We start from the raw sequence: 12,187 nt of genomic DNA, 5'->3' as shown, positions 1-12,187 counted from the left end.
CCTGTCTCAAAGTGAAAAATAAAATGTGCTGGGGGTGTAGTTCAGTGGTGGAGCACCCTCGGGCTCAGTCCCCAGTACTGCAGAAGAAGAGACAGACAAAAAGGCTGTGGGTTTTCTGTTGTGTCCAGCGAGAGTATCTGTGCTGCTGTCATTCTCCCAGGGCTCCGAGTTGGCTTCCTCGTTGCAGAAATAGGCCTGCATTCCATGTTGCGTAGTGCTCTGCATAAGCTGGGCTCTGCAGCGGACACTCCCAGGCATGGAGGAGGGGAGGGCACCACAGGTGCTGCTCGTACCTGCAGTGCACTGCCCTGTGGTTCTGGGATTGAGCCCGGGGTTTCAGTGCTAGGCCCAGAGTGTAAGGCAGACCCTTGCTGCTGAGCCACACCGCCATCCCCGTGGTGTAGCACACGTCTAAGTTTTCCTTTCCTTGCATAAAATAGAAAAATGGGGAGTTGCACAAAGAAAATAAAAATCTACCCATATTCCTGGAGTGCTCTGTCCCCTTAAACTTTTATAAAAGTGTGTTAAAGGACAGAGTGCACATATTTTTAAGTGTGAACTTCATGAAATTTTTAGCATTAAGATCTCATCCTATTTTGTTGACTTTAAAACTTGTTTTTAAGAAGTTATGGGTAAGGGGGCCTGGGTTATGGCTCAGTGGTAGAGTGCTTGCCTAGCATACATGAGGCACTGGGTTCAATCCCCAGCACCATGTAATAAAACTAAACAAACAAAATAAAGGTATTGTGTCCATCTACCAAAAAAAGAGTCATGGCTGAGGATGCAGTGGTAGAGTGCCTAGCACATGTGAGGCCCTGGGTTGGATCCTGGGCACCACATGTAAGTAAGTAAAGTAACAGCCTTATGTCCCATCTACAAGGAAGCATTGTAACAAAAGGAGCTTTAGTGTTCACTTACTGTTTTGTTTAAATAGGTGATTTGTGAACGAAGCAAAAATAAGCCTGCACAACTGAAAGAGCGGATCAGAGAGTACCTCAAGGGTAAGTCTGGGACCGAGGCCGAGGGAGCCTGAGCTGGCAGTCCTGTGTTCAGGTCAGCAGTGCAGCCTTCCTGTGCTCCGGAGAGTGGAGCTGGGCCCTCCCCTCAGAGGCCTCTTCAGGAGCCTCCAACCTTTTCCACCACTTGTCTTTTGTGTCTGTTCTTTGAGCTCATTTCCAGAGTGCTCTGTGATGTGCCTGTCACTGATTGCGGCACATGGCCTCTCCCTTGTCCCCGTGGGTCTCATGTGACCACATGCTCCCTCCTGGTCGGGTGGATGGGTTTGGCTTTTGTTGGCTGGTTTGTTTCTAGGAGGGTCTGCATGGGGACCTGCTGTCCTGTTGACTCACCCTTTCAAGACCAGAACCCTGTCTTGAAAAAAAATAAAAATCGACCCATATTCCTAGGGTCCGTTCTCTTACTCTGTCCCCTGAGCTCTCACGAAGCATCTTACAGGACAGAATGCGCAGTGTTTAAGGGTGAGTGTCATGGCGCCGTGGGCAGTCCCTCTGCGGGCTGGGAGCTGCCAGTCTGCTCTCGCAGCCGCCACCTCTGGCGAGCAGCTGCAGCCGTGATGCCTGTGCTGGTGATCCGTGGGCTGATGGGTGGGGAGAGGCTGACTTCAGGAGGCCGCTGTCTCCCTCAGAAGATGCCCGGGAAGCGCCTTTCCTTTGCAGTCTGTAACCAGTCTGGAGGTTTGCTTGTTGGGTGAGGTTGCAGCTTGCTGACACCTGTGTATGCCTGCTTTTCCTGTTTTTGGGCACACAGCCATTGCCATCCCTTAACATTTTGTCTCTGGGCACTTTCCCAGCTCGGTGACAGTGTGGCCTACACAGCCCAATTTCACTGTCTGGTCTTTTGTAGAAATAGGTGCCAACCTCAAAGAACTGGACCACTTGTCCTCTGATCTCCTCCAGTCCTGGGAATTTACGCTGATCATACTTTCTGTGTATGTTCCTGTATGTACAGGAAATGGACCCAGTGTGTGGTGGCAGCAACAGAGGTGCCTCCCTGGGCCAACTGGGCATACCAGAGGCCTCAGGTGTGTTGCAGAACATCTTAAAGAGCTGAACTGACTGACTGACCTCTGGCATTTTAGCCACCCTGACAGAAAGGCCTTGCAGCCTCAACACTAGCCTTACTCTGTTAGAGCAGTGAGATAGTTACTGTTTACTAACACCTTTCCTGTTGGAGACCATAAAACCGTCAGCCCTAAGATCTTATCCAGTTGTTTTCTAAGGAGAAAATTGTGCTTTGCTGCCCAGCCCTTCAGAGTCCCCACATATCTTCCTTGGTCCTGCTGAGGGCCTCCTGCAAAGCTCAGGTGTTGGTCAGCCTCGCTGGCCAGGTTGTGGCTTTCTAGATTCTCACTCCAGAGAGCATGCTACAGATGGACTGTGCTGTCTCACACTGCCCCTGTGCCACTTGTAGAGAGAGATGGAGGAGGCCTGGGCCCAACCCCACCGTGGTACGGGGTGGGGCCCTGGGTGCCTCACCCCTGACTGAGCCTCCCCAGTGCTTTCAGTTTATTCCTTATTTTGAGACAGGGCCTTGCTAAATTGCTCAGGCTGGCCTGGAACTTGTAATCCTCCTGCTTCAGCCTCCCAAGTAGCTGGGATCACAGGTGTGGCCACCACTTTGGGCACAAATCAAGTTTTGTAGATAATAATTTTTCTTTTTCTTTCTTTTCTTTTCTTTTTAGCTGTAAATGGACACAATACCTTTATTTTTTATGAGATGCTAAGGATCAAACCCAGTGCCTCACACATCCTAGGAAAGTGCTATACCATCAAGCTGCACCCCCAGTCCTACATAAAATTTTTCTTTCCTCTGATGCCAGACAGAATACAAGACCTCGCACCAAGCTACAACCCCAACCCTGTAGATAAACATTTTGAACTGAGAGAGTAGCTCAGTGGTAGAGTGTGTACCTAGCAAGACCCTGAGTTTGATTCCCATCACCAAAACATCCTACATCCAAAATTTTTAAAGGACTTGAATTATGCCCCCAAAATAAAATTAGTATTTTACAAGTAGTTAAGCTATAGGTAAATTTTACCATGTACTTTCCCCCTAAAAAACCCCACTATTTCGTGTGCACTAAAAGAGAAAGACCTGTCAGTTACTTGTGAAGTACATGCATGATATATCCTGATCTTAGATATTCAAATATGAAATACAGTATTTCCTTTTTTTTTTTTTTTTTTTTTTTTTCACATAAGGGAATTTATTAAGCAAACAGAGTGTCTCCCTGCAGGGTAAGAGAGAAAATGAGAGGAAAAGAGAAAGGGCGCACGCAAGAGGGAGTGGAAAGCGAGGAGGAGAAAAAGCAAGTGTGTAGGAGAGAAAAAGAAGGGAAAGATGGCGGTTGAATTCCGCCGGGCTAACAGGGGACCAATAACGGAGAAGGATACTTGCAAGCTGACTGATGAACCAATAGCTAGCTAGGATGTTCACAGATTGACAAGTGGTTGGGAGGCGGGGAAACTGACTGCAACGGAATGGGCGGGGGACCAGCTTTATACATTACATTCCCCATTTCTGTTTTTATACGAAAGTCTTTTGCTCTCCACTTCTTTCCACAGCCTTCTCTCTCCTTTCTGCCTAAGTGACTGGGGCTGGTTTTGCAGGTGAGATGTAAAAAGTCCATTCTCCCAGGGGCAGTCTTCAAGACTTCCAGAGGCACATGGTTTTCATGGACTTCATTTCCTGGATTTGACTGATTCCCTATTTCTACACTAACTGCCTGTCCCCAATTCTGGCTTCATTCACCCCTCTAATTTTAGGAACTCCTTTGCTGTAGGGAAAGTGGGTCGATGACTGCTCTGGCTTCTTCGAGCTGGAAGGGGGCAGCGTGGGGCAAGCAGTTTGGAGTTCCCTTTTTAGAAATCGGGTCAATCGAGGGGTCCATGGTAGAAATCCGGTTGGGGAAGAGCAGGTTGTAAAGGCTTCTGGGGGTGGGTGCTTCTATGAGAGAAGAACAAAAAGACATGAGTACTGAAATGAGATTAGTACAAAGTAAATGTTGCAGAATCTGGAACATGCCAATGCATATCATAAAGATGACAGAAATCAGTAATCCCTCACCAGGGGGTGGAAGAACTGAGAAGTCGTTCCCATAACAAGGCCTAGCAAAGGCTGGAGAGCAAGGCCTTTATTTGGGAACTTTAACATCCCAAATGTTGTCCAGGTTATCAGGAATGTAAACACAACATTTAGTAGAGATCTTTATACTTCTGTTTCTAGAAAACATAGATTAAGCCTACCTGTGTTTGTAGGCTTTAAACTGACTAAAACTTCTGGCTCTGGCAGTTTCTCTTCTAGTGGACTAACACAAGTGTACATCTTAAGTTACATTTAAGTATTATTTCTTTTAAATGCCCAAGAATGGCTATATTTTGGTTTTAACTGTTTTGCTGGGTGTTTAAGATCAAGTTGGTCAAAGTTACCTATTCCTGTCTATTAAAGAGTCAGCTGAGTTGCCACAGGGGTCACTCATAGAGAACTTAAGAGCAGCTTCTTAGCTTCGTTAGTGCCATTGGTTAGTCTCCTCGATGAGGTGGCTTCCCTTGAAAGCCAGGGATGTCTCCCTTTTTCCTTGACCCTCCTCTGCAGCAGTTGCACTGAGTGGCTTTTCATTCTCTAGTGGCCTCATCAATCTCTTTGATCAGGAGGTTGTGTGACCCAGAGCTGCAGACCTCCTTAGAGAAGTCCTCTTGTTCCCTGGGTTCGGGCTGACTTTGAGGGCAAGACCCAAATATGGACTTTTCTTGACCTCTGTATTTAATCTCAATCTCTAAGTTTGATCTTAACCATTAAGCAAGTCAGTCTCACCAGTCATAAAGTAATAGTACTGGGCTTTAACATCAATGTCTATGACTTTACAGTTATTTACCACCTTTTATCTAATTGGGGTTTACATTATCTGTCCTATAGCTGATGGCTTACTATTCCCAGTTAATTTACGGTGTTTGCTCTTGAAGCAGTACTTCTGCAAAATATTGATCAGGCAACAGAGTTTATAAGGAAAATACAAAATGGAATCACCAACAGTAAAACATTCAGTTTGTGCAATAGCTATCTTGAATTTTGGCTGAGTTTCCATTTGAGATCACAGTAATCTTTACAACAAACGTCAAACTTTTGAACACAACTTTAAATGAGTTAAAGTCTGGCTTACTTTGGAGCCATTCTGACATGCAGCAGGGTTGTGAGGCAGAGCCTTATCTCAGGTAAGGCGGGACTTTTCACAAATCTTAGGTAAAATGTTCTAATCCTGAAGCTAATTTTTCCTCTTTTGCCATGACCAGCATGACCAAATTCTCAAGTTCAATGAGGAGCAAAGGAGTATTAGAAAATAAAGGGTTATAAACACAGATTTTGAAGATTAAGCTGAGGTCAGATGGAGCGCTGACCTCTGATGGAAATGTGGAATCTAAAGAGTTATGTCAGCAATCTTTATTTATGTGCAATGTTAGGTTCCAAAGTTACTGTAAGGTGGGCAGGAACCAGAGAAGAAACACTGGTTATCTAGCAAAAGAATTCCTTCCTGCCCAAGAGCTGTGTGCCTGAAATCAATGTACTGCCACAGCAGTTAGGCATCTTGTGCCCCTGCACAGGAGCACTCCCAGGCACCAGGCATGCCACAGTCATGAGGTCATCAGAGACCCCAGTCTCAATCACTGTTGTCCCATTTTTTGCTACTGCGCATTACACTCTTTCTTAAATGTCGTTTTAAGAAGTTTGTATATATTGACTCCTGATTCTATATGAACATTAGTTAACAATTTAACATTATATCTAAAACATGAATTAAAGAAAGGCTGAGAGAGCTTTTAAGTTTCCTTTTGTGTGGCAAAGTGGTAAAATGCTTTCATGCTTAACCTTTAAACAAATCAGGCTCTCAATAACTTTTAGAAATACATTTAACAAATTTTATATATACCCTATTGGTGACAGGTCCTATAATAGAACATTAAATGATAGGTTTACCATTACAGACAAGTTTAATTTGGAGAATAACAGCTTGATAAATTTTCTGCTTTAAGGACTTGTATACCTGGAAAATATGAACGCATTTAATATACAAAGAATAATAACTATGTTACTTCATGGAATAACTTTGTAAATTAATTAGATGTCTCTAACAAACACATTTGAGTAATCCCATACATGTCGACTCTAATTCACTCATCTTATTGTAAAAAACCAAGATATCAGACAAGTGTACCAACAGTATTTGTCGTCTCTTTCCTGTTGAAGAAAAGTCCTAGAAAAATTGATGTTAGAATTTTATAAACATCAATATTTTATTAGTGTGACCACCTAGAGACTTGTGAGTTAATTTTAAAGATATTTTACTTCTATTAATTTACCCAATTTAAATTGAACCTCTTTAAATCACATGAATTAAAAATATTTGGATCCATTTTTAAAATTTTAATTTTTATGCGTGCTTGTATTTAACACAAAAGCAAAGGCCTTGTAATGCTTATCTCCATTGCAATGTAACGGATGTTCAAAAGTAACTCTAGAGTTGGATAAAAAGAACTGATCAAAAATTATTAACCTAGGTATGTAGGATCAAAATTGTGAGCTCAAAAATATAGCATTTAAGAAAAACAAAAGTCCTAGAAGAAAAATGATAATGGTCATTAATTATAGCATGAGAAAATGAGAAGGAGAGAAAAGGTGAAAGGGAGAAAAGTATTCTGAGTTGTAGCCCAGGAGAAATTTAAAATGGACACTTTTTTTCCCTTGGGTTTGAGGCTGGTCTCCCACTGCCCTTCCTCCATTTACATTTCAATGTAAGCCTTGACTGAGATCTGAATCCAAAAGGGGCTAAAATATTCTAGCAGAAACTTGTTGCTTAGGTCCTTTTAACCCTTTTTCCTGGTTAGTAATTAATTTAGGTTTGGATGCAGAAAATTGTCAAACAATTATCTCCCACTACTTGTGGGGATGGGGCTGCTTATATTACATGGGGGAGCAGGGGAAGACGGAGAAGCAGAGTCTGGAGGCGCTTGAGCCTGCGGGAAGAGCCAAGAAGCAAGAAAGAAGAGACTTGAAGATAAGGAATCCCTTTCCATCTGCCCGCTCGCTCACGGAAGCAGTGTGGCATTACACAAACGGATTTTGAAGCTTTAAGTACCGGGCGTCAGGCGAAGGGTTCCCAGTGTTGAATCTGCCAGATTGGAGGACCCAGATCCCATGGTGGGGACTGATACAGCCGAGTCTGTGGCCAGGGCGTCCCAAGGCCAGAGTACTGGGCTGGAGATGAGGGGCAGCACATTGATTGTGTCATCACACAAGCACCAATGTGTGTGCCGGGCAAAAGCCGAGAATAGTTGAGGACCTGATATCAGGGTTTTTCGAGTGTGAGTGCGCAAGCACGAGATGAGCCTCAACCCTAAGAGAATCTCCACCATAAAATCAGGAATCCACCCGGCAGATAAGACCGACCATAGGGACCAGCCGTAACTCTAAAAGTTGTGGCTGGGGGTACCCCCACCCCTCAGCCACCTCGAGGGTCCCGGATAAATCGACCTAGGGGAACCGGACTAGAGGACTCACCAACCTGAAGTCTGGTGCAAGAGTGTCTGGGCAGAGTGGAAAGTGGGGCCGTGTCCAGGGGCACTGGGGCGTCGGATGGGGTTCCACTCGCTTAAGAGACAGTGGAAGGTCCCATCCCAAGTCATGGCACCATTGTAAGGAATCCCACGGAAACCACGCCGGACACGGGAAATCACATAAGGGAATTTCTTAAGCAAACAGTGTGTCTCCCTGCAGGGTAAGAGAGAAAATGAGAGGGAAAGAGAAAGGGTGCGCGCTAGAGAGAGTGGAAAGCGAGGAGGAGGAAAAGCAAGTGTCTGAAAAACAGTATTTTAATTGCTGTGGTCTTTGGTATATTCTATGTGAAAATTTCATACTTCTATAATGAAAAAAGCTGCAGGACACAAAAACTATCATGTGCATTTAAAATAAATAAGTGCCCAGGTGACCTCTGGGTCAATGGGCAGGGCCCTGCTTGCCTCCTCTTCAGGGCTGGGGTGAGAAACCAGCTCCTGCCGCACACTCACCTGGCTCCCTCCCCACCCACTTCTCAAGGAGGATGAGAGCCCTACTACATTGCCATGTCCTGGCCAGAGCGCACGTGGACCTGGTCCCTCTGTCAGGCCCGGCAAGCAGGAGCCTGTGGCTGATGCCTGTTTCCTCCTCAGGTCACTACTACGTGCCTCTTCTGAGAGCAGAAGATACTTCCTCTCCGGTCATCGGGGAGCTGTGGTCCTCAGACCAGACAGCTGAGGCCTCACACACCAGCCACTGTGGAGGTGACCCCAGAGAACCTGTGCTGACCCTGAGAGCCTTCGCAGGGCCCCTGAGTCCGTCCAAGGTGAACTGCTGTTCTGGTTGTCGCCATTCGCAGTGCTGCCTGCTCCAGCTGTTCTTTGACTTGGTTGTAGGGACCTAGGCCTGTGGAGCCCAGAGTCCTGTCTGAATTTGTTAACTACAGGTGATGACGAGGCTCGCCTGTCAGCGGGGTGTGTACTGTGAGCCCGTCTCTCCGTACGGCAGGGTCTACCTGGCCAGCCCTCCTGCACCATCCAGGGTGGTTCTTCCTGTCGCTGGGCCTTCCAGCTCATGCTGCTGTGCCAGGCTGGTGCAGCTGCCCGGTGTGTGTCAGGGAGTCCCACCTTCTCCCTGTTGAACTCACACCCTTTGCCCCCAGAGCTCGAGCTCCTGGCTTTCCCTCCCATTGCCCCTTTGCTGGAGGCTGCTGGTTTATACCTGTGTTCCCGATGTGCAGGTGAGTCCCTGACAAGTGACGTTGCCGTCAAAGGGCAGACACCACCGGTAGTTCTTTCTCCAGTGAAATTTCCTGCACTGACGTGTATGTAATCTCTTGTTAAAAACTTTCTAAATAAGCCATGTGGTGGTGCAGGCCTGTAATCCCAGCTGCTTGGGGGACACCTGAGAGCCCAACCAGACAACTTAGTAAAACACTGCCTCAAAATAAATAAATAAACCTTTCTAATTAGTTGTTTGCAACTGTTTTAAAAATGTCTCCATGAAGAGTTAGATGAGCTGAATTAATCAGAGCTCTAGTGAAAGTGACTCAGGAGACAGTGTCTGTTGTCTTCTTGTGTGACAGGAAGACATGCACTGGGAAGGGCAGCTCCGCAGGCCTGCTGACCTCAGGACTGGCCTCGCCCTCGGGCCAGGTCCAACCCTGCAGCCCCAACCAGAGTAGGAGCAAGGCCCCTCTGTCAGGGCCAACTGTAGGCAGGGGGCTTCTCCTGGCTGCAAAACAGGCAGCCTTGTGGCTGCAGGCACTGGAGGGTCTGGGCACAGCTGTGGAGATGGCTGTGGGGTCTACATGACAGTGGCTCTCAGTTTCCAGGTGAACAGCCAAGGCGTGGAGTGACCACACTTTTTCTCTTCACAGGCAGAAGATTTTCGAAGACTCTGGAAAACTCCACCTCGAGAGAAAGCAGGCTTCTTCTACAGTGTCAGGAAATCTGACCCGGAAAGAGGCGTTGAGAGAGTGGGAAGGTACTTGGGAGCCCCACCAGGCTGCAGGTGGTGCAGTGCGTGTGCTGGTGGTGGTGTGCTGATTGACAGCAGGAGTCTGACTCTGGCTGCTTCCAGAGGACACTTTCTGGGAGCTATTAGAGTCTTTTCATCAAGGCCAAATATGTTGCAGAACCAGATGCCATGGTGTACGCCTGTAATTCCAGGGACTTGGGAGGCTGAAGCAGGAGGATCACAAGTTAAAGGCTAGCGTCAACACCTTAGTGACCCTATCTCAAAAAAACATGGATTGGGGGTGCAGCTCAGTGGTAGGACACTCCTGGGTTCAGTTCCTAGTACCTCCAAAAAGAAGGCAAAACTGCAAATGTTATACATGCTCCAGTTTGCTTTGCAGAACCATAAAACAGCCCCTTCCCAGTCTTTGAGCAATCCTACAACTTTTCTGTGAGATCTTAACATTTTGTATAAGGAACTCTGTGCATAGTGTTGCCTTTGGGAAAAAAAAAAAGCAGAATTAAATGCCTTCTGTTTAAAACACATGAAGTGACTCATACAACAGCAAAGCTAAATTAAGGTGTAATTAAATAAAACTTCATCGGATTGTTGAGAACCTTTTTTCAAAATAAGCGCCCAACTTGAAGTTTACAGCTTGAACCTGCAAAGGACCTCTAGATTTTATGTACCTGGCTAAAAAAAAGCGTATGTGTTGGTGGGCTCTTGCTGTGAAGTGTGGTAGTGTGAGGGCACCCGGGGCTTTGGACTGTTTGGTCCACTCCATCCCTTGAGGGACACTGCTGGGTCTCACCCAGGTGGAGAAGTGCTAGAAAATGCAAAATTAATTTTAGTCCTAAGTTTAGGATAAAATACACATAGCCTGCCCCAGTACCAGGCAGTGGACCCATGGTGTTGTGCATAGTAGTGAGCACTCCACCCCACACTGCTCCCCAGACCAGGGCTAGCACAAGGGCATGTCCTGACCATAGACACTGGTTTTGGCACCTTGGACATTAGGCAGCTATTCTGTGCATTTCGTTCTCTGAGTGCTTTTTCTGTTTCTCAACCGGTATACTTGTGTTTTATTTTTTACAGGGAGCTAGCTCATGAGCTGGGGTATCCCTGGGTTGAATACTGGGAATTTCTGGGCTGTTTTGTGAACCTGTCTTCCCAGGAGGGCCTGCAGAGACTGGAGGAGTATCTTGCTCAGCAGGAAACGGGCAGAAACGAGGCCTGTCCCCAAGACCAAGCCCCAGCCTCTGGTGAGCAAGCACACTGGGAGGCTGCAGCCCCTCGGGGAGTGTCCATCTGTCCCTTGTGTCTGTATCGTGAAGATGAGCGCTTTCCTCCGGCTCTCGTCAGGGTATCTTGTGTGCAGGTGTATGTTAAAACATGCCATCGCACCAAGCAGTGCACCCTGGTTCTTGTCCTTATGGAGTCAAGGGACGCTTCCCTCTGAGCTGCTTTTCCAAAACAGAATAGTGCCTGAAGTTTTAGATTTGGTGTTTCTTAGGTAGTTTTTCTAAACATAGTTTTATCCTTATGCAGATTGCATAACTCTAGGGAAAAGACCAGTTGGACACATTGCAGAATGCTGGCCCGCTTACCAGACACCAGGGCACAGAGTGGCCCAGACATCAGCAACAATGTCAGCACAGAAGTCGGGTTTGCATATAGCTTGGGGTGGAGGACATGCTTAGCTTGCAGGGGGTCCCAGGTTCAGTCCCAGTAAAACATTCTTTAAATATTAGAGAAAAGTTTTAAAATACCTCAAAAATGAAATGGACAAAGAAGAAATTTTCCAATGGAAACAAAAGCGTGCCTCTCTTTAGTGAGCACACAGACCTTTAAGGCACCCGCGTGGGGTGGCGCCCTCACAGGTGGAGACGCGGCAGGAGAAGGCCCTGCCGTCCGGTCTGCAGGTGGCGGTCTGCTTGGCCCAGTCTCTTACAAGGAGAGGGAATGGCCGCGTGCCCTGGCCGGCTTGGCTGAATACTGTTCTGTCCTGTGCTTCCAAGAGTGATGAATGACGTGTCAACGGTGGGGACAGTCAGTGGGGCCTCCCATGCAGCTGTGGCAGCTCCCTCCTGAGCAGCGTGGGCCACGTCCAGGGCCACCGCCTGGACACAGTGTTTCCGTCCTGGAGCCGTGCTGCCTTCGGGCAGTGCTTCTGCACGTCGTCCACAGGCCAGAGGACTCTGGCTGATTTTTTTTTTTTTTTTTTAAGTTGTAGGTGGACACAGTGCCTTTATTTATTTACTTATTTGTATTTAGAGGTGCTGAGGATTGAGCCCAGTGCCCCTCACATGCCAGGCAGGGCTTTATCCCTGAGCCACAACCCCAGCCTGTGGCTGTTCTTATGGGATTGCTCTGGAGGCTGTTTCAGGGCCCAGCATGGTCTCAGCCCCTGGAGGTTGTGAGCTCAGGGGCTGGTGTCCACTGTGGCCATTCCTGCCTTTGAGGGAGGATGGCCCCGGAGCTCAGGTCTGACTGTGGTGTCTTGCTTCCCTTTTTCCCACGGGTAGCACAGGTGGTTTCTGCCTCGAAAGCGGGAGAGGTTGTGAGTTAATGGTGATTTCTGGTGTGGGTCCTAGGTCTGCAGCACATTTGAGAGGCTCGCTGTGTTTTGGGTTCCTGTCCTCATCTCTGAAGTGCTGCTCTG

At 47.1% G+C, this 12,187-nt stretch overlaps 1 protein-coding gene across 1 annotated transcript in view; it reads left to right on the top strand.

The window, feature by feature from the left end:
• Positions 1-12,187, top strand: part of Ankle2 (ankyrin repeat and LEM domain containing 2) — a 31,203-nt gene that overhangs the window by 15,230 nt on the left and 3,786 nt on the right. Inside the window, exons 7-10 of the mRNA XM_047561481.1 lie at positions 935-1,001; positions 8,220-8,392; positions 9,446-9,552; positions 10,621-10,787. Coding sequence (XP_047417437.1) covers positions 935-1,001; positions 8,220-8,392; positions 9,446-9,552; positions 10,621-10,787 — 514 coding nt within the window. The remainder of the gene's footprint in view (positions 1-934; positions 1,002-8,219; positions 8,393-9,445; positions 9,553-10,620; positions 10,788-12,187) is intronic.

Source organism: Sciurus carolinensis, chromosome 8, assembly GCF_902686445.1.
Source record: "Sciurus carolinensis chromosome 8, mSciCar1.2, whole genome shotgun sequence".
Classification (NCBI taxonomy): Eukaryota; Metazoa; Chordata; class Mammalia; order Rodentia; family Sciuridae; genus Sciurus; species Sciurus carolinensis.
Note: the sequence above shows the minus strand (reverse complement) of the source record. Positions and strands in the feature narration are given on the sequence as shown.